Source organism: Schistocerca cancellata, chromosome 2 (assembly GCF_023864275.1).
Source record: "Schistocerca cancellata isolate TAMUIC-IGC-003103 chromosome 2, iqSchCanc2.1, whole genome shotgun sequence".
NCBI lineage: Eukaryota > Metazoa > Arthropoda > Insecta > Orthoptera > Acrididae > Schistocerca > Schistocerca cancellata.
The window spans coordinates 937,418,461-937,442,118 of NC_064627.1; the positions used below are offsets into that span (position 1 = coordinate 937,418,461).

Consider the following 23,658-nt stretch of genomic DNA (forward strand, 5'->3'; position numbering starts at 1 on the left):
CACACACTAACAGAAAAACGCAACGCTTTCCGCTACCAGTTTCTCAGAATAATAAGTACAGGTAACATGTTTGCTTGTCTCACAGGAACACAGTCTGTCGAGTGTTTGCAGAATATTTGAGTGCATAGGCATATAGCACCAGGTAATTTGCACACAAGAGAAACTCGTATTCATGCACCCACAGCAAGATACAGCAATGACTTTCCCTCATGAGAAACATTTTGTGAAACAAAATTTGAAAGGCTGTGACGTCGCGATATCGATGGTCAGATATTTACAGAAGTATTGTTGTTTTACGTTTGTAGATACCTTAAGTTTGGATACTTATGTTATTGGGTCATGCACTATGTATACGTGAATGAAAACACAACTCACTGTTTTAACTTCTAAAGAGCATGAATGAAATGGTGGGTGAATCTGCTTATTCGAAACCCCTATTACTACATAAGACTTAGGGGTGGTTCGCATATGCGACGAGAATGCTCATATATAGGACGTAATGCTACGAGAAACAATCACCTAATATTATCGAAAAGAAAGAAACTGTTTCGTTGTAATGATTGTATAAATATAGTTCTTCTGTGAAAGTAACGACATTCAAAACATTCGTATGCTTCACTGTTGAATATTAGTCGAATTAATGGAACCGTTATAGAAGAGCAATGTCTTTAAGGAAAGCGACTTCAAACGTACAACACTCGATCCTTGACTCAGCTAAATGGTATGTACAAGAGCCGGCCGCGGTGGCCGAGCGATTCTAGGCGCTTCAGTCCGGACCCGCGCGACTGCCACGGTCGCAGGTTCGAATTCTGCCTCGGGCATGAATGTGCGTGATGTCCTTAGGTTAGTTAGGTTTAAGTAGTTCTAAGTTCTAGGGGACTGACGACCTCAGATGTTAAGTCCCATAGTGCTCAGAGCCATTTGGTAGGTACAAGAATTCCAGTTAAATGGGATTCTTCAAGAGAAAACGTCATACAAGAAGCTGCTGGAAAACAAAAGTTGGTGATAGTTTCACTGCTACAGCGATACTTCTTTGATGACGAGAAAATTTTCATTTGATGATCTAGTGTTCGACAGGGAACATGGTCTCTACTTTTTACACGCGGTCACCTACTGCGATGTATGAAGAATCTGGTGCTACCCCAGTAACATAAGACAAGGAACATATCGTACGAATCCATGCAGAGGATGAAAAATCTCACAAATTGGCATCTTGTGTATGTCCGCAACGCAGATACACTCCAAGGTAATTTACTGCAGAATGAGCTACTCTTGTTTCATTTCATAATAAAAACAATAGGCACGCATTCATCATCAAGACGACCGAATTCGATACTCCGCAACGCTGTAACCACAGTTTTCAGGTTAGAAATTCCCCAGTGAAACCCAATTAGCTTGTCATGCTGCTTTTTTCACTGTACCTAGCATATGACACGCTTCGCTGAGGGTTACCTATTGCATAACGCAATAGAGTTTCGCTTCGTATAGCGCAAGCTGCTGTTTCGGAGTGCTACGTCCCCAGACCTCGACCCCGTCAACTTGAGTACAACGTGCTGCACGCCACACACACTACCTTTGGCGCAAGCTGCCGGTCTCCGTGAGAGGTTCCACAGCCGTCACGGGCTGTGTTACGAAATACTTCCAACAGCACAGTTTCATGGCTCAGACGACCGCAACTCGAGGTGATCACCCTCGAATTGCGGCTTGCCGGTGGTGATTTACGATGACCATGGGCGTATCAACGGAAAAAAATTATACATTCGGTATTTATTTTGAAGAATTATTAGGGATATTGACGAGAAGCAAGTGCACTCAGAGCTATTTGTCGTGAAATCTCCAAACTAATTTGTCATTCGCTGTGAAACTTCAACTGAATTAAATATGAGCTGTCGAATCGAAACACCTTTCAGCCATCTAAGTTTCCAGTTATCTTGTTTGAGCCCCCGTTTCGGCGCTACATTACGCCATCTTCAGGTGCCCTGACCTAAGTGTAGGAAGAATCCCACGTCTGGTCTAGTCAAAATGGAGGCCGGCATTCAGTATATTTTTGACACAGCGATTCCGTCGATCAACACTTGTTCTACCACATTTTGCGGAGTTAAGAGTGTTTAAAGAAGTCGCCGATGCAACTGTCAGGAAACTGACAACAGCAGAACACTACTCAAGTTGCCCGAATAAACTGACAGGTGCCACTTGAACGAACAATTTCCGTATAGTCAAATGGGTTCAAATGGCTCTGAGCACTATGGGACTTAACAGCTGTGGTCATCAGTCCCCTAGAACTTAGAACTACTTAAACCTAACTAACCTAAGGACATCACACACATCCATGCCCGAGGCAGGATTCTAACCTGTGACCGTAGCAGTCGCGCGGTTCCGGACTGCGCGCCTAGAACCGCGAGACCACCGCTCCGTATAGTCATTTATCACGTCCGAGACAGCTTAAAAATTATAGCATTCACATTATCAGTTGCAGCATTCGATTGCCATCTTCTGGTACGATTAACATGCTAACTGCTTAGTCAAAAAATTATTGCTGTTAAACATTCTGAACATCACGAAATTATTAGATCTGTCAATGAATACATCATATAGTCACGCATTAAAATAAACTTAATTGTGACGATATGATGTATTCATTTAGATACCTTATAATGATTTATGATGTTGAGAATGCTTAGCTGGAACTGTAATGTCTTGAAGAAGCTTTTGGCAGATTCATCTCTTCTGAAGATGAGAAGCAGGTGCTGAAACCCTAATGTGAACAGCGTAATTTTTAAGCAGTCTTGGACGTAAGAAACGATGTTAACATTTATAAGGTCGCAAACTATCATTTTGGCAATCCGCAATACCTTAAAGAATAATTTTTATCTGTGCGGCGCTACTCTTCCTCGTAGCTGTTTCCGGCAACACTATTACAAGGCGTAATCTCTACCGCCTGTTTGTTCCGCTCTCACCGTTGTGCGCTGATTGCCGAGCTGATACGGTAGTCAGTCTTCACTGAGAGGACGCAATTTTGGAAGGGCATGTGGATAACACTCCACTACTCCAGTCCCCCATCCTGACCACTCGGCCATGGATGCTGGACAGTTAACCAAGGTCCCACGTGCAAACATATTTCCAGTCAAGTTCTAGCCTTGAAAGTTTCTTCCTTCGTAGAGTTCATTGTAGACGAAGCACGTGCTGAGATTTCATGACAGTAAATGAGCCATTGTAAATCTGAAATAACAATCCTGGCACGCGTCCAAAACCATTTGGTATCTAAAACCCTTGAATAAGAATCGTGTTACGTGTATTTGAATGATACCTCTCTCGAATGAGAATATAGTTTTTTTTTTTTTTTTTTTTTTTTTTTTACCATTACACCGCCTCATCACCAAGATCGTAAACAGATTGCCAACGCCAAGTGTATCATTAAAAGAAATAACTTCATAAGAGCAGATAAGGTAATTTTCGTGCTTGGAGTGTGTCAAATAAGTTAAACAGAAAATTCTTGCGTCAAGTGATCTGCGGTTATGAGGCTGGAAGCAATTCTCATAAGCCGGGGAGTAAACTTACTGAATCTTGGCTTTATATGTAACAATACCTTCCGTGTGCAAATCATTAAGATCTTGCTACTCAGTTACACCAACAGAAAAGGAACATTTTGTCCACACAGTAATATACTTAAGGTGATTTATCGTAATTGTAACCAGCAGACTTGAAAGGAGCGTTATCACAATAAAAAGGATATCGCTCTAACCACGTGTCAATATCTGAACCACAGTTATGGCAACAGCTCAACGTTACCGGACTGTCCCTACACACTGTTAAGGAGGTAACATTCTCAACAAGGTAATGCAAGTTGAAAGTGTAAGGCGCGATCCCATATCTATCAAACACGAAAGAAAAAAGTAACCGTTTTTTCTTGAATTATATTATGTACTTATTTTACAGGAAGTTTTCATAGTTTTCTTCAACGACGCCAATAGAGAGCAATTTGTATTTTAAAGACAGGTCGTTAGGGCTAAATGCTTTTGCCTCACGTGCTGTCGTTAAGGCTACTACCGCGAAGATTCTTTATCTGCTCCCGGATGTGGTATCTTGTGCCAGCAGCTCCAACTGTCGTCCCGTGCATGTCCGCTGCTGGTTTGTTTTACGTAGTATGTCCAGCAATTCATGGCTGGTACCTCGTGTCACCCACATATCTATTTTTTTCCACGTAGCATGTAAAGTACTTTCGACAAGAAAATTTAGAAAGTTTGTTATACAATACTCTTCTTCCATGACGCAATCATCATGTTCGTGTAATACTTTTGATGATGCCCATATGGTTGCAACCGATACTCGTTCTAAGTGACAGAGGCATTTTATGAGATTTTAGGGTCTCGAGAAAGAAAAAAAAAGAATAAGGAAAACAGTACAATGCTGTCTCAGTGCCATACATTTCGGTTGGTTTTGTTTAAGTAAATAGTCAGTATCAAATTGACAACGCGTGTCTTTAGGCTTTTATCTCTGAAGCATGCGGCTTTCAAATGGCTCTAAGCACTATGGGACTTAACATCTGAGGTCATCAGTCCCCTAGACTTAGAACTGCTTAAACACAACTAACCTAAGGACACCACACACATCCATGCGCGAGGCAGGATTCGAACCTGCGACCGTAGCAGCCGCGTGGTTCCGGACTGAAGCTCCTAGAACCAGTCGGCCACAGCGGCCGGCTGCGGCTTTCACATTTTCATTTGTTTAACTGCTTGCGTATCTTTTTCCTGCTTGGCTTTACTGTAGCTGTGGGACTGTATTTACCGAGTAGGTATTTACGTTTGGTCACACAAAAACTTACAATCAAATTACCGAAAGTACGGTTACTGTAAGGATGATAGACGAAATTTTGCTAAGATATGAGGTCCCTATCGTGTGGATTAATTACATATTGCAGTGTTGACTATGAGCCGTGTGTGCGGCATAAAATTACAAGCGCCGACACTGGTGAAAGAAACTATCCATCCTCGACTAGCAAAAGCTATTCCCTAAAAGTGTATGGTGGACCCTTCTGTTCCCGAATATAAATTCAATGCCTCAACCTCTACGCCACGTCCCATCGTAAAGGATGACGGTAAACTGAATAGGCCTGTATGTGGGAACCTGTCTTCCTCGTAACCGCGACAGCTGTGTGTGGTTTACATAGCCACTCCGAAACAAAGCATTTGTTTGTTTGTTGAGACAACATAAAATGTTGGGTGTGAATGCGGAAACATTGAAAACCCACTCGGGGCAAGAACATACTTGGTGATAAAAATATTCTCCGCCAGTATAAAGACGCAAGAACAGTTCTGATTTCTTTCTCTTATTGTGCCTCACCACATCTCAGTAACTTTCAAGACAGAAACTGTTTCAAGCTACTATGCTATTCTTCCTTCCGTTACGTACAAAAATGGCTCCAAGCACTATGGGACTTGACATCTGGGGTCATCAGTCCCCTAGAACTTAGAACTACTTAAACCTAACTAACCTAAGGACATCACACACATCCATGCCCGAGGCAGGATTCGAACCTGCGATCCTAGCGGTCGCGCGGTTCCAGACTGAAGCGCCTAGAACCGCTCGACCACACAGCGGCCGGCCGTTACGTACAATGATAACCATCCAGGAGACCATTCGATTTCGTATCAGATACTGTTTAGATACTACAGTATGACAACTCAGGGCACGTATTGGTTGTAAGCACCGATGATGGCTGTTAATCAGTTGAAATCTATTTGCAAAAGTGAATAAATAAAACACGATTTTGCGACTGGTTGCTGCATATTTAGTAATTTTAATTGACATTATGTTGTATTTTTTCTCAAATCTGACTGTCTACTCAAATCCTGAAGACTAGCTACTTCACCACGGTTCTTTCCTTCTGTTAACGGAACCACTAGTCTAGTCTCTGAACAAAACTCAGCCGAAGTTAATTCAGAGAAAATGCACTGTCTTAGGCAACCCAGGGGCACGGTAGCAGTGTTAACACTATTAATTACATTCCACAATTCTTTAGAAAGATGCCGATCTGAAGGAATTTATGAGTTCTGTAATTAACTAGTTTGTCATTAGTTGGCTCTTCAATTTACGACTGTTGCGCTCATAATTGACGGTGACGTGCCCTGTGTTTTGCAAGAAACGGTGTTGTCACAGCCGGAGCTGTCTTGTTTTGAAACTTGTCGGTAATGGAGAAAGTTACAACTCTTCCGGGTTCATTTACCCAGAGAACTGCAGTAACCAAGAATCACACCAGAAATGTTAGTAGACCTTCAGAGATTTTACCGATTTTTAAGCATCAGTCACAAATAAACTGATGCAAAAGTTGCAAAACCAAAAAACAATGTAGAGCAATAAAATTTCGAGAACATATTTATCTAGGTAACTATTTAAGTGATTGACATTCAAGATCCGCAAGTTAATGTAAGCGAGAGATAAGTCATTGCAAATGTGAAATGCTGGTACATCAATAACGGGTGTAGCCTCCAGAATGTTGAATGCAAACGTGTATGCATCGTGGCGTACATTATGTGGGATGGAGCTCCGAACCTGTTGCACTTGGTCGGTCAATACTGGGACGGTTCATGCTGTTTGTGGATGACGCTGGAGTTGTCGTCCGATGATGTCCATATGTGCTCCATTAGAGTCAGATCTCGTGATCTAGCAGGGCAAGGCAACATGTCGACACTCTGTAGGGAGTGTTGTGTTACAACAGTGGTACGTGGACAAGCGCTATTCTGATGGAAAACACCCCTTGGAATGCTATTGATGAATGGCAGCACAACTAAATATGTGTGAATTTCTAAGGGGCCAAACTGCTTAGGCCATCAGTCCCTTGGAAACAACTTGGAAACAACTTGGAAACAACTTGGAAACAACTTGGAAACAACTTGGAAACAACTTGGAAACAACTTGGAAACAACTTGGAAACAACTTGGAAACAACTTGGAAACAACTTGGAAACAACTTGGAAACAACTTGGAAACAACTTGGAAACAACTTGGAAACAACTTGGAAACAACTTGGAAACAACTTGGAAACAACTTGGAAACAACTTGGAAACAACTTGGAAACAACTTGGAAACAACTTGGAAACAACTTGGAAACAACTTGGAAACAACTTGGAAACAACTTGGAAACAACTTGGAAACAACTTGGAAACAACTTGGAAACAACTTGGAAACAACTTGGAAACAACTTGGAAACAACTTGGAAACAACTTGGAAACAACTTGGAAACAACTTGGAAACAACTTGGAAACAACTTGGAAACAACTTGGAAACAACTTGGAAACAACTTGGAAACAACTTGGAAACAACTTGGAAACAACTTGGAAACAACTTGGAAACAACTTGGAAACAACTTGGAAACAACTTGGAAACAACTTGGAAACAACTTGGAAACAACTTGGAAACAACTTGTGCTAAGAACAGCACACACACCCATGCCCGAGGGAGGACTCTAACCTCCAGCAGGGGGGGATGCATGGTCCATGACATGACGCCTCAAACTGTGCCGCCACTCCACGCGGCGCAGCACATGTCGAATGACCAGACCAATGAACAGTTTTGCAGTCAGAGTGCATGAGGCAACAACGAGAGGGCCCCTTTTGTCATATGAAATCGCTCCCCAGACCATAACATCAATTTGTCTAGCATGCAGACCGGTTGGTTGCAGGACCTCAAGTGGCTTCCTTCCGAACGACGCTCAGCCATCACTGGCACCGAGGCAGAACCACAAAAAACACAACAGACCTCCACCCTGACCTCCAATGAGGTCTCGCCTGACGTCACTGACGTTGCAAATGGCGGGTGTTTGTGGGCAGTGGAATGCACGCTACAGGGCGTCTGGCTCGGAGCTGTCCTTGAAGTAACCGATTTAAAACAGTTCGTTGTGTGACTGTGGTGCCAACTGCTGCTCAAATTCCTGCTGCATATGCAGCACGATGCGCCGGGGCCTTACACCGAACACACTGGTCTACCCTCTCGGTAGTGCCACGTGACCGACCGGAGTTCGGTCGCCACTAACGCCATTGGTATGTGACTGGCGCAAAACTTGAACTGACGTCTTTCAGACGTAGAAACATGCCTACTAACTTTCATTGAAGTCGCAGAACTCCTCTTTGGTCTTGTGATGTTTTCCTGTCTGTGTATACCATAGTGAAATGAGTATCTTTAGACACGCATTTTATCCGTAACTTTTCCTAATTCATACAGCTGCAGTTGCAATGCACGCAGTCTCCCGCACTCAGTGTTTTTCGAGTTATGAAATATGAGCGGTTTAAATTAAATCCTATGGCAGGTAAGGGAGATAACTCATGTCGGTAATATTGCATAATTCACTAATAAATAAAAAGTTCCTGGTGAAACGTTGCGATTTTCATGACCCAAGGCCTCAATACGGGAGTCATGAGCCGGACAGAGGTGAGTACGTAAGGTAACGGAATGATTTATAGTAGACACTGCACATCAATTGAATACGAGTGTCGCTTCTTTGAGTGTTTATCACTACGTAGCACAGTATGTATTTTCGCCTGCAGTGAAGAACAGGACCAAGATTTTTTTTAAATTTCAGTAGCTTGTGTGTTTCCAGGTGTCTACATAATCTGACTTTTCTATTCGCATACGCGGCACCACGACGTCTCGCTTTTTCTTTTTACTAGATGCTGCTAGTGATGGGCTTAGGTGCCTCCGCACAAACTATTCGGTCGAAGCAGCGAGCACGTATGCAAGACAAATGCTCGCAGAACCTGACATACCAGTAAACGCCGATTCTTTACAGGAACTCTCATATTTAAAACTGATTCAAACGTCTGATTACTTTGCAAATCAGTTAATGTGTTAAACATTTGACATTAAGCACGTAAACAAGAAAAAGTTTACGAATGATACGAAATTGTGCTTAAAGTTCGTTGAAGTCGGTAAGTGCTCTCATTCTCAAATACTGGATTAATTTCATCCTAGTATTTGCGTCAAGACGAAAACATACTCTCTATCTGTAATATCAGGCTTTTTGTGTTAAGCCTTAATATAAGATCTTAATGAGTAGATCATGACAGCCTGTTAAACTTTTAAATTAGATAAATAATTCCCCGAAATATGGTAAACCAAACGCTTGTTGCCTCTGAAAGCCGTTAGATCGGCAGCCAACAAGTGGTACTGGGTTCTGGGATGTTGTTGTTGTTGTTGTTTTCAGTCCTGAGACTGGTTTGATGCAGCTCTCCATGCTACTCTATCCTGTGCAAGCTTCTTCATTTCCCAGTAGCTACTGCAACCTACATCCCTCTGAATTTGCTTAGTGTATTCATCTCTTGGTCTCCCTCTACGATTTTTACCCTCCACGCTGCTCTCCAATGCTAAATTTGTGATCCCTTGATGTCTCAGAACATGTCCTACCAACCGGTCCCTTCTTCTTGTCAAGTTGTGCCACAAACTCCTCCCCAATTCTATTCAGTACCTCCTCGTTCTGGGATAGCGATTTAGTAATACAGGTTGCGGCATTCTTCAAAATATTGTTCACAGAAAGAAAAGCATCAGTTAGGATGGTCACTTCATTACACAATGCCATCAATCAGGCCGAGAGAGCATCGCATATCAAAAAACTCCTGATTTAGTGACATGACTATAATTAACTGCATTTTTACCGAAAAATTTGTCATGTTTTAAGATACACAATCTTCGTGGACATAGTCTACCTTACCACTCATTTTGAACCACCTTTTAAGGACAAGTTATGAATCTGGATGAATGGTCTCCCTGCAGAAAATATGGAACGTCATCTGCATATGAAGTGAGATGTTCGATTTTGCTCACAGAATCAGAAGTTACCGCATTGTTCGTCGTTTTGCACAATGAATGGACGTTTATTGGTCTCCAGAAATAGCTGTCGAGTCAGAGTCGTCATTTGAGCAACAGTTAGACGTTCTATCTTAAGTTATTTATATAGAGATAATAGTTCACTCATGGCCTAGGGGCAGCATCTTTGACTACTATCAAAACGGCCGCCAGCAGTGGCGCAAAAAGACTTACGGCTCAAGAAGTCACTTTTTCTGACCAAGGTTTTGTCAAAGAGCGCGGAGGAGCGGTTAGTCTCAGGGCCGTCTCTTGCCCTTGGGGTGGGGAAACTTCCACTAAAGGCAATGATCAACGCCATTACAATGCACAAGGCCATAGAAACCACTGCATTAAAGACTCAAAGTTCATCAGTAGGACATGTTACCTGCAATTCCAATGAACTCTCCAATGGTAAAAGATTCCGGATTAGTCCCCATTCGGATCTCTGGGAGGGAACCACCAAGGGGGAGGTGACCATGTGAAGAAAATTGATAACCAACGAGGGGATAATATTGTACAAGTCGGAGCATGGAATGTCGCAAGTCTGCACGTATTAGCAAAGCTAGAAAATCTGCAAAGTGAACTGAAAATGCTCAGTCTAGATGTAGCAGGAGTCAGTGAAATAAAATGGAAAGAAGGATTATAGGTCAGGCTAATGTAGGGTACCATCAATAGCAGTAGTGGGATTCATTAAGAATAGGAACGTAGGGCAGAGAGTGAACTACTGTGAATCAGATTCGACAACAAACCAACGCCTACAATGACAGTGCCAGTATACGAGTATGTACCAAAGTCACTAGCAGCAGTTTAAGTGATAAAGTAGACGAGGATATTGAACGGGTAATTCAATATTTAAAGGGAGACAAAAATTTGATAATCACGGGGGAGGAATAGAGGAAAGGTTATGGGAGAATATGAGTTTGGCAGTAGGAATGACATAGGACAAAGACTGAGTTCTCCAATAAATTTCAGATGGTAATGGCGAATACTCTGTACGACTCACAAGAGGAGGAAAAGACCTGGTGACACGGAAGTTCCCAGCTGTCACACTCAGTCAGATTCCGAAATCAGAAACTGGTCTGTAAGGCGTACCCAGCTGTAGATGTAGACTCAATGATGAAGAGTAGACTTGAGTGTAAGAGAATCGTTAGTAAGGATCAGTGTGGAAGAAAGTGGGACACACAAGTACTGAGGAAAGATGAGACATGTGTGAACTTTGCTAAGGATGTGGATACCGCGATAAGACAGTTCAGATGAAGACGCCTGGACACCTCTAAAAAGGGCAATCACAGTCGAACATATGTACAAGGAAGATACTGCTAAGAAACTTTGGATGACATGAAATGCTTCAATCTATTGACGAAAGAAGGAAGTACAAAAATATATAGGAGGAATACTGTATTATAAACGACCTTAGGAATGAAATATGTAGGAAGTTCAGAGCAGTTAAGACGAAATGACTGCAGGAAAGATGTGAGAAATCGACAAAGAGGTAATGGACTGGAGGACTGACTCAGAGTATAGGAAAGTCAAAACAGCCCTCGGTGAAATTAAAAGCAAGTGTGGTAATATTACGAATGCAGTGGGAATTCTACTGTAAGAGAAGATAAGAGTAATTAGATGGGAAGATAACAGTGAAGGCCTCTATGACGGGGAGGACGTGTCTCATAACGTGATGGAAGAACAAATGGGTTCCATAGGGATGACAGAGGATCCAGTATGAGAGCACTCGACACTTGATATCAAATGACACAAGATGGGTACGTAATACTCCATCGGAATTTCTAAAATTATTGGGGGACATGGGAACCAAACGACTACTCAAGATGACGTGTAGAATCTATGAGACTGGCGACGTACCACTCCACTTTCGGAAAGCCGGCCAGTGTGGCCAAGCGGTTAAAGGCGCTACAGTCTGGAACCACGTGATCGCTACGGTCGCAGGTTCGAATCCTGCCTCGGGCATGGATGTGTGTGATGTCCTTAGGTTAGTTAGGTTTAAGTAGTTCTAAGTTCTAGGGGACTGATGACCTTAGAAGTTAAGTCCCATAGTGCTCAGAGCCATTTTTGAACTTTCGGAAAAACATCATCCACACAATTCGGAAGATAGCAGAGACAGGTAAGTGTGAAAACTATCGCACAATCAACTGAACAGTTCACGTATCCAGTTTACTGACAAGACTAATATGCAGAAGAATAGAAAAGAAAATTTAGGATGAGTTAGATTGGGATCGGTTTCCTATCATTTTTTAGGCTTGTAAGACATTCACGACAGCAACCAGCACCGAAACTAGTAGCAGGGAACTGTGCTCTCGTTGAAAACAGTACCATCGGAAAGTTGAGGATCTACAAACAAAATGCAGTTCTTATTGCATCAGCTGTTCGTAGTTTTTCCAAATGAACTACACAACGTTCAGCAACTTTTGACCTGCGCGCGTGGAATTTTTATGGCTGAACTAATGTCGGTGATTAATTAAAGTGCTGCAAATGTAGAAACTAAGCTACTTTGTGGCTTCATACCACAGTATCAATTACACAATGCTACCACATACCTTACGAAACTCGTCACTCTTGCAACTGACATATCCATGAAGGTAAGAACTGTCACACGTAGGCTGAACTTACAGTTATGAAAATAGTGCCTTTGGCTCTATGTACTACGTTACGCGACATCTGTACACGCTTAGCACAACGAATTTCAACATATAATTTTTTTATATAACCTAACAACCGCTTGTTGCAGGTACATTTTCCTTCGCACCACTTCTTGCCTGTATACACAGACCTTACACTTCCTTGCATCATCAGTATCTTCTTGTTACATAGCTGAACAGCTGACTTCAGCATATTTAAAAATATACGCCATGCAGACCACAAAGCTCTCAGGCCGCAAGGTGCTACCTATAACTCTGATATAATCACAGCTGTCACAATGTGGAGGGCACACTTGTTCGTTATTACGTAGAAATATTAATTTTCGGTGCAAGCGTGAGAGTGCATCATGCACACACGATGCAGATTCTTCGCTGGGAATATATTTAACAAAGCGTGACGCGTGTTCATCCCATGCATCTATTCCAGCATTTCAAGATTTAATAATCCATGGATCTAAATGCAAATGCGCATGTAGGGGGGAAGAAAAAAGAATTATGGCAGGAAACATGTTACTCCCAACCTAACATAATTATGTCACTATTTGATATGGTAAGCGTCAAAACTACGATTATTTCGTCTGCTGGGCGTTAAAATTTCTTAAGAAGTGAATATAAAGAAGAAATTTGTCCAAACCTTAACTGTTTTTGGAAAGGGAAAACAAATTACGCGTAATACTCTGGAGAGATGGAAAGGACGGAAACAGATTTCTGAACTGCATAGACAATCTTCGCTGGATATGACATCGAGTCTATTGTGCCAAAAACATCTGTTTGTGACAGATATACCGCCTTTGATTTAGACCGAATTAGATGTATAGCTTTTTGGTAACCATAAGGACTGCAGCGTATTTTAATTTCAGTTATCTGACAGCGCTGTCGTGACAACCGCGTATTTGTTGCATTCGGTCTTTTTTAGAGGGGACATCGAGCGTGGTGACACTTGCTGACTACCCTGGTGCCGTCGTATCTTGTTACGATACGGAATTACTGCTTAACGATACGCGCGCGCAAGGTGCCCAATACTGCCAGCTTTCCTGCAAGAATCGTATAAGCTCTTAACTTACCTGTGACCCTGAAACTTAGGAAGACAATATGAACGAGTCGTAAACACCTGCTCCCAGCCTGCTGATTAACCAGAAAGAGACCGGTTTATACATCCTCTCGCATTGAAGTAGTCGTTAGTTGCATCCATGTGTTGAACGAGTCACATTCTGCTCCTCAACGGTCTATATTGACACTGTTCCAGCGTCACGTATTTTTGCTGTTTTACACCTTTTTAACCAAAGTTTACCTGGTTGATAATGGAGTAATTTAACATATTTCGGTCCAACCTTCTTCCTCTCTCCATCAACATCATCCTTTTTCTTCAATAGCTTATATCCCAGCTAGGCAGCACAATAAGTAACCTCAAAACACTCCAGTTTCCTAGTGACGGAAACATCCACTCAGCTACAGCACCGTTGCTCTATTTATGATGGACATATTTCAAGTAGAAATGGATTGTGCCACTCTCTTATGTTGTCAGACATCTTTGACGGTTACTTAGGATAACAGTTAATGATGTTACTTAAGCTGCCGTAACTGTGTGGAGTACTTCAGGCATTTCCTCATAACACATAAGGGTTCTTCACCCATGAAGTGCAATCTTACCACCTCTTTACCGTCAGATATGTGACTCATAAATGCCAGTCTTGGCGTGTAAGAACAATTGCGACACGAAGAGAGAACTCAGAACGGCACTCCGCTAGGTGCTCCAGCTTGAAGGAACTGGAAACAGACCGTGTCTTCCAGGCACTGTTGCTAATTCCTAAGTAAACGTGTCGGAATACTCCACGCGGCAGTTATCCGTATCCTCAATACAGATGCCTGCCGGGTATACGCAAGCACAATAGGTCCATTAAAACAGCACTTACTGCTAGACATCCCTAATGAGTGACGTTCGCTGTGACGAAAGCTGACAGCGTGTGCTTCAGGGAGGAAGGGGGGAGGGGGGTTAGTGTCTTGGGTCTTGCTGTCAGGAAAACGATCTACACAAACTTTATGATCGTCTAGTCAGTCATGGCTTTCGTGCCACTATTTGCAAAACTTAGCTTTCCCTACAGTCGATTAAATTCCGCATTTGAAATTTCTTTCATGATCATGATTTGAATGAAACCATGTGGTTAGAGAGCTACCTTATCAGAGCGACATACCAACCTCCTCCTCGTGTGAGGGTTGTACATATGTTATACCCTATTAAATATGTGATATACCGACAAAATGTTCCTCCTTTATTGGCACTGCTGAGGCACTGATTTTTCAGTTAAATCAGAAACAGCAAGAATCCCACTGTAGCATACAGTTAAATTATAAAATAATTTTATGCCTGTTAATACTCTAAGGAACGTACGAAATTTTAAGAAATGCTTTAATTTTCACTCACGTTGCAGTAGTGTTTGTACTTTCTTTCAAAAGGCTTGGCATAAACCACATGCTACTGGAAATGTTTTCATGCGTACCGAATCACTCAACAAGGTCTTCGACATCCGTCATCCGAGGGGGTTCAGTGAACGAAAGCCGTAATAGAAATTAAATCATTTGTTAGCAACAACCTTGGTGGAGTTCTACACATTTCCTGGATTTATTACAAGCCAGAAATTAGTAATGTTTTTCCTCATGAACTGGGTGTTATTTTCCACCTCACGACTTCATTCAAGGCTTAAGTAGGATATGGTTTCTCCACACGCGTTGAAAATATACCAAATACCTCGGGAACGTCAGAAAAGCAGAACATGGTGTAACTGTAATGGTCAATCTACTTTGGCATCTCCGCCCCTGGTAGTGGTCAGTGAGACGGAATGTCATACCTAAAGGTCCGGGTTCGATTCCCGGCTGAATCGGAGATTTTCTCCGCTTAGGGACTGGGAGTTGCGTCGTCCTTATCATCATCATTTCATCCCTATCGACACACAAGTCGCCGAAGTGGCGTCAACTCGAAAGACTTGCTCCAGCCACACGCCATTTCCCTTTACTTTGGCATCTACCGAACATTTTTTATTGAGTCTTACACAAGCTTCACTATTCGTGTTGCACTCGGAACCGCCGTGAACAGTAATAGGCAAGGCTCATCGGAACAGAAGTTTCGATATGTAACTATGAGGGGTGATCGAAAAGTTTCCGTTTGAGGACGCTGCTACAGAGTGTATACAACGTAACGTGACTCTTGTGCGTGTATATAAGCACCGACATGGTACGCAAGGGATTAGTATGGCATGCGTGTATTTCCGAAGTGCGTGCGGTAAGTGTGGAAACGTGAGCTATGGCGACATTATTACCAAATGCGCCCAAACAGCACCAAAGTGCTGTTATTCTTTTCTTGGCTGCGAAGAACCAGCATAGGTAGACATCCATAGGAGAATGGAGAATTTGTACGGGGCAGCGTGTCCGACGGAAAACCACCGCTGCGGGATGCTTCACGACAGCAGACGTCCCCATATCGCAGAGGTAACGCAGAAGTTACGCCAACTTAAGTGGGAGATATTCAGCCGGCCTGTGTGGCCGAGCGGTTCTAGGCGCTTCAGTCTGGAACCGCGCGACCGCTACGGTCGCAGGTTCGAATCCTGCCTCGGGCATGGATGTGTGTGATGTCCCTAGGGTAGTTAGGTTTAAGTAGTTCTAAGTTCTAGGGGACTGATGACCTCAGATGTTAAGTCCCATAGTGCTCAGAGCCAGAGATATTCTAGCACCCGACCTGTATGTCTCATCTCATGCGATTATCGCGCATCGGTCCCTTAAAACGGACCTTGAACCTGGTGCGTCGATGCGATGATTACCTCAATGCTCACGGCTGTTCTGCCTCGTTGGCATACCGGTTCTGGACTGTACGGCCTTCGAAATCCAAACTTTTGGTCGCCACTTAGGAGAAATGAAGAGACTTTTGGGTCTGCTGTACTTATCCAGTTTTTATGACTAGGACGCGTTCTCCACTTCTAAGTTAGAAAAATACGAACATGGAGTTGAGATAATAGGTGTGAAGCATGTTGATGCAAATCAGCCAACTGAAAAAAATTTGGCTTTTTATATTACCGTGGCTTAGACGGAATGATCTAACTCGAGTTGGTGTGCTGTTACCTACACCAGGACAAGAACCTGTTGATTACAGATGAAGCCAAATAGGAATCGTAGAATCGCAAGCTCGGTGCAACTTGGCATCTAGTGCTTTCCTCCAACTCCTGGTCCATAGCCATGATACAACTTAAAGAAATACATTTTTCTTCCATAATTTATTGTTAAAAATGAAATACCTTCATCCCTGTCATACCTACAATCGGCCAAATTGTACCACTTTGTTACTGTGAAGTATGCCCATAAGTTTGGCGTCAGTGCAAATCACAATGACCGACCGTACATGGCTATAGGATGTTCACATAATTATGAGCAACTGAAATTGAATAAACTATCTTACATGTAGTTACCAACAACCTATATAGGAAATGTGGGTATTCGTTTTTGACGTGTTCTAAGCATTGCCAGTTGGTGAAATACAGTGCAGGAATAATGTGCTAAAATAGGTTTCGAACCGAATATTTGTATTTGTTGTCCCACACCCACTGCGGCATCATAACAACTTCCAACATCGCCTTATCTTTTATAAACAAAATTAATGCCAAATGTGTACTGCTATAAACCTTATACCTATGTTGAAAAATCATCGTTTGCACACGGCTATTCTGTCACTTTATTACACAAGCAGTCTCATTCATAAACAGGCAGTTCTCCGGTATATTGTGACAATGAGGTGTAAGGCAACCCATACCCTCTATGTGGGTTTTTGACATGATGCTTGGTAGTGATTATAGGTCGCAATACATCTGATGATGCCGCAATATACCTGAAGATGGTCTGTTACTGACAAATCGTTGTGCAGTAAAGTGACTATACGGCAGTGAGTAAACCACGAATTTTTCAAGAATTGCTAGAAGCTGTAGATCTTAGCCTTAGCGAAATTATACCTTTTTGTCTTTCCTTCACGTTCTAAGGGCCATAGCGTCACTTACTGAGGCTGGTGTGTTACAGAAAAAGTTGCCTTAGTTGTTTGATCAAAAGCAGTCATACTACATGACAATGTGTATACAAAGTTTCCTCTGAGTCGTTACTTTAATTAACTACTTGGACGCTGAACTCTGACAACGGCTTGAACAACTACGAAGTACATTTTGCAATCGCGAGCCACTGCCATTGGGAAGTTCGAGCTCCTGCACATTGTTATAGTGTGGCTACTCGCAAAACTGTATTCCTGGAAACTTCCCACAATATCGTCCGAAAATGCATCAACGGAAAAACTGGAAAACGTATTTTCGTTAAAAGAATCTAGGCTGCGCGTGACGGAAAATGAAACTCAGCGGACTAAAACACAGATCTACGAACTGTCACCTCAAAGGCTACTTTTACTGTGACGCAACCCAATGACACACAAAATCGGCTTAGCACATAGTCACGTTTGTAAACACGCGAGAGAATGACCGTGGAAACAGGAACAATGGCTGTCGTATGAACAATGGAGGTCCCAGGAGGTCGCGAGCGACCGCATGAAATTGTGGTCCATCACATGCTACTTGCTCGCAATTATGAGCAATACCTTAAGCACTTCGACCATCGAAGCTATTTGAAAAATTGGTGTCCTTAGTACACCAATTGTGGGCTGCATAATGGGACACGTATCGAAATAAGAGAACTTTCTGTTTAACATTGAATTTGTCGCAGTACCTTCAATATGTGCTACGGAGCTTACTCTACGATTATTGGTCCATCTCTCCTCACCCTTGCCGCATTCGTATGTACGTTTTCAAGACTGATACGCGTCCTATTATCTGTGTTTATTCGAATGACATTTGATTTGCATTACTGATCCGCAAAATGGTGTGTGCCAGGTTCAGTGGCCTAAGCGGGTGTATAACCAAGGATGATGGAAAACTCATATGCCTTTTATTTCAGTTTTCGTTCGCTTGTTCGTTCTATATGTGCTGCAAATTAAAGCCTTTTTTCCTTATGGTCTTTCGTTACTTTATTAACTCCAAATCCCGTTTGATTGGCAAGAAGATAAGCTAGGAAAGAAATTCACAAGAAACATTGCTACTTTCATTTGTTGTCCAAATCAACTTTTCTGCCGTCATCAGCATCGGTCGTGTAACGGTGAATGAATTACTGTAAAATTTGTGAGATTTAAATAGATTATATTGTCAGAAGCATCTGCACAGGACCGGCACGTCGCTACACTGTCGTAAATTACACTTTTCTCCACATTTATCACAAGTTCAAACATAGAACAGCAAATAAGAGCGGATAAAGGTAAACAATACGTTAAATTATGCTTATACACATTGCACATTTCTTAAACACCATGACTGTATATTTAATGATGGCTAGAAACGCTTGCAGTCAGCCAATATGTTTGCTTTTGCCTGTTTCTATCAAAGCTCAGCTTCATATGACACTTTCAGAATACTTAGTTTTGGAACATTGTGCTTCACTCTAAAAGCAATTACGGCATATTTACGTAATTCTCTTCTGAACATGAAGTTACTCTAGTCACGACAGTTAACAATTAAATTTTGGCTGCAAATGTAATTGATTAAAACTGAGCTTTATGAGATTTCCTATAACTGAAGTCCTATAAATAAATTCATGAAATGCTTGGTTTTACCTAGCCACCCTTTCAGCCTTATCACATTATTTCGAAGATTTACACCGTTAACTGAACAATTGTTGAAAAGTCGTGCATAGATGTCAAAATGTCGTTCATAGTAACAAACGACGATACGAAGACCGAGCAATCACTATAAGTTAAACAGCAGCTATGCGACGACGCGAAATCGTTCTGAAAGTGCATTCACCGGCTTTCAAGGTAAGCCGCTCAATTACTTGGGGGCTTGATGAAATTTACCGTTAATAGCGGACTACTCATTGTTTATACTCCAAGTAAAGCACGGAACGATTATTTTAGAGGGGAGAAGCAAGATACCACGTTACCGAAATTAAGACACTAATCATGCTCAAGTCGTACGAGGCTCAGATGATCTGAGTGGAGAACGCGAGTGTACAAAATTAAATGAAAGTTAAACACAAGACTTCAATTTTGACAGAACCATTCACAATCTCCAAAGAGAAGCAGTGAACATGGCTGGGCAGTCAAATTTTCCGAGCGAGCTGCAGGGCTCCAGCTGGTTGTTTACCAGAAGATGGCGGGACCAGTACAACTGCTAGCAACGCTACCGGACAGAGCCATTAACTACTGCGTGTGCTGTTTGTTGCAGCACAGGCCGTCGAAGTAGCTACGGCCAGTGGGCGACTACCAACGAGCGCGTGCTAGCGGCATCGGATGCAGTACCTGTCATGGCGGCTGCTACTGCTGCGTCCTCTTGGTACGAGATCCGGCGACAGACTAACCCGCTTGCCGCCGCGGCGCCGCCTATAGAGTGTCTCGGCGCGCAGGCGCCCTGCCCCCGGTAACAGGAGTGGGGGAACCGGCTGCGGCTGCTGCACACAGCGGCGGAATTCCCTTCCACCCGCTGACGAACACGAACGTCCCGCGTAAGGCAGGGGGGCCTTTAGGGACATGACCCTGTGCTGGCCACGTCTCGTCGCGCCACACGCACTTTCCGCAGCGGAACAGGTGTGACGTATGGCGCTTCTCTTCACGTAAACGTAAAACGAACGTAAATGATTTTGTTGTTCAGAAATCGGGAGTACCTAGAACAAACCTAAAACTGCTTTTGGATATAATCTGTCTAAAATAAAAAAAAACACCGAAATATTTACACATTGTATATTTCCTGGCATAGCAGAACACGGCAACTCGAACGTGGAACTTGCGGCGGGAAGTGCTCTTAGAGACTGAGCTGCCCATGCACAACTAATGCCCCGTTCTCATAGCTTCACTGTGCTACTTGTTTTAAATGAAATGCTTTTACAATTGCGTAGGTTTCTGCGGCCAGATTCAGCTGACATAAAAGTTTTCTGAGCATCGAACTGCATAATGTAAAAAAAATATACTACTGGAGAAACCAAAGTTTCGGCCACAGTTGCAGAGGACACTATAAATGTTTTTATTGTAAAATTTAGTGACCTACAAAATTGCGCAAATATTGCTGCGAAACTCAACACATCCTTCAAATTATTTGCACAAAGTAAGGAATTTAACATATATATATATATATATATATATGGTGACAATAACAGTGTTCATTTGCATTCCAAAGAATTGAGAATTGTTTTTATATTTTTGCTTTTTATTGCAGACAATTTTATCTGTGCGTGTTGATATATTGTTGGAACTAGTTTTAATGATACATTAGTGTAATTTAAAAGCAGAATTGCAAGGACTACCACAGAATGTATAATATTTCTTCAAATTAGAATTTCACGTCCTTGAAAATAAAGTGAATATACGATATTTATATTAATGTTATAAATTACTGATACATATTTCTTGTACATGAAAGTGGTTTGTCCAAATAATAAAATATTACACGCGAAATGCAAAACTCATCTCCTCCTTCGCCTTCACTTGCGATTGCGCACGCGCACACACACACATATGAAATTTAAATATAAGCAGGAGATCCCGGGTTCGAGTCCCGGTCGGGGCACACATTTTCATCTGTCCCCTTTAACGTATATCAACGTCTGTAACCAGCTAAGGGTTTTCTTTTCATTGTAATTTAATTTAAATCTATTTGCTTTGTAATCATGCATATTATTTCTCAAGTCAACAGCCTCTTTTCTGAACCAATGCTAATTGTACAGGGATGAATGACGTGTCCTTAGAAAGGATTTTAACTGGCTCCTGACTCTGCATACCGATTCTGCGCTACGACCTATTATTTATGGAAAATTTTAATATAAAGGAGTCTCATAACTATCATAGGCATGAGGATCATGGATACCCAGCTTCACACCTGTATCTTGCGAAACTAAGTTATTAATCACGAATAAGAGACTCCTTTTTCATATTATATTATTGCAAATACCATTTTATTTGTTTTGAAGTATTTCTTAACTGGATAATTCGCATACAGATTTGTCATATACAATAAACATGACCACTGCGGTAGTCCATTATCTCTGTTCGTTGTACACGTCGACTTTACAAAATGAATATATTTGTCGTTGCCTTCTTGAACGGTGGTTGCCTTATTGCTACTACGACCTAATGTGCTTACTGTAAATGAAAATGTTTGTCGAGTTAAAGTTACGGGTTGTGTCGCCCTTCTGACAGTCTCTGATCTGTAACTGTCATTCGAACAGGTACAAATATTCCGAATGCAAAACACGTTTTTGGGGACATGGAAATGTGTATGCAAGGGTGTATCATATTCATGATTATTATTACACGTTTTACGTGGTTTCCCCAAATGTCCTCTCCCCACCTAAAAAGAAATAGTGGGATTGAAAGGTTGAGCTGTTAGCATAATACAGCACTCCCCAGTACCCCTGGTGCTAAATAATAGACCTAGGTACTCGTGAAGCTGACAAGGATGTTTTTACTATCCAGTATAGGTTCAAATGGTTCAATTGGCTCTGAGCACTATGGGACTCAACTTCTGAGGTCATCAGTCCCCTAGAACTTAGAACTACTGAAACCTAACTAACCTAAGGACATCACTCACATCCATGCCCGAGGCAGGATTCGAACCTGCGACCAGACTGTAGCGCCTAGAACCGCTCGGCCACCCCAACCGGCACTTTCCAGTATAGGAAATTACGTTCATTCACCTAGATGTTTAAGTCAAAACTGTGCCTCCTGTGACGCCAGTATGTTTCTGAGGGGTATTGTGGTTACACTGTTATTATTAAAATACCCTACTCCATCAGAAGCCAGTACCACCGATTACGAATTTAACGATGAAGTGTTTCAGATAGGCCCAATACCTCATCTTCGACGTTGTTTAGTTACTTTTATAAGGTGTAAGAATCTAAAGCCGAGTGTCCGTTAACTGCAGTTTTTTTCGTACGTTCAATGCTGATCTTGACGTTTGACTATACGATGGCAAACGTCAGCTCTGTGTCACTGCGTAGCGAAGCTACTAACGGGGAATGACATTAGGCTGTCAAATACAAGTACTGCACATGTGTGAAAAGTCACAGTGACAAATATCACTGAGTGTCGAGTGTTGGCGATTCATCAAGATTTGAAAATAAAGGGTATGTTGTCGGCTCGATAAGATTACTAATTTGTTATAAAAATAGACTCTACAAAAAAAGTGATCTAAGAATTAGGGAAATTTCGCTAGTCGGTAACGAAAAGCTTCCTGCCTGTTACTTGAAGGGTTTTATGCAACAGTTCAACACACAAATGTTCATTTACATTTTCCTCTCAATGGCAATTCTTGTAGACTGTATCTCAAAAGCCTTTCAAATACGCACTATAGTATCTGCAGCGAATTGTGTCCGTGGGTGGGTACTTACTGCCTGTAGTAGTGTAAGCGCTCAATTAACATGAAGGTTGTGATAGTGTATGGACAGAATAAAATAAATTAAAGAAACTAACATTTAGTAAGGAGCACGTCGATGGGGTAATTCGCTGCATATATTTTATTATTAACGATATTGCTCATGAATACTGAACAGGTTTGACAGACGTCTAAAAAACGAGTAATTACTCATCGAACTACGACATGGAAGAAACTGCTGCGTCATTGAAAGCTTGAGCAGGGAACAACGCGTAGTTAAGACATTAGTGTGGGTGACGTACGAGTATGAGTAAACGAAAAAAGCGAAGAGACAAATGTCATTGCTCGTACTTGAAACAGCTCGTAGACGCCTCATGGTCACACTCTGCACAACTTCTTTCTCGATTTCAAGGAAAGTGACCCTCGATCCACTGCAAGGAATTACTACGAGGAAGCCAAGAAAACGTCGCAGAAAGTACACTATGTGATAAAATTCATGGAGCCGTACGGTGGAAAATACTCTATGTTCACGGGCTCATCCCGTTACGAGGCTGGCATATTCTTTGCCTTAATGACACTCTACACATCACATCTGTTCCAGTACTTGTGCTACACAAGTCACCGTAAGATCTGCAGCAAACGAAATTTATTGCATGTATCTTCACAGAAGACAAACTGCACAAAAATAGCGAAATAAGTTTCATAAACGCCAAAACCGTTGTCTCCCGATCTCTTCGTCAC

General features: G+C 42.1%; 1 protein-coding gene across 1 annotated transcript in view; it reads right to left on the reverse strand.

Moving 5' to 3' along the window:
* The window catches only part of LOC126162909 (clavesin-1), a 99,366-nt gene extending 79,389 nt beyond the window's left edge, over positions 1 to 19,977 (reverse strand). The window contains exon 1 of the mRNA XM_049919720.1: positions 19,854 to 19,977. Within this exon, the coding sequence (XP_049775677.1) occupies positions 19,854 to 19,860 (7 nt within the window). The 5' untranslated portion in view covers positions 19,861 to 19,977. The remainder of the gene's footprint in view (positions 1 to 19,853) is intronic.
* Positions 19,978 to 23,658: the final 3,681 nt, after the last annotated feature.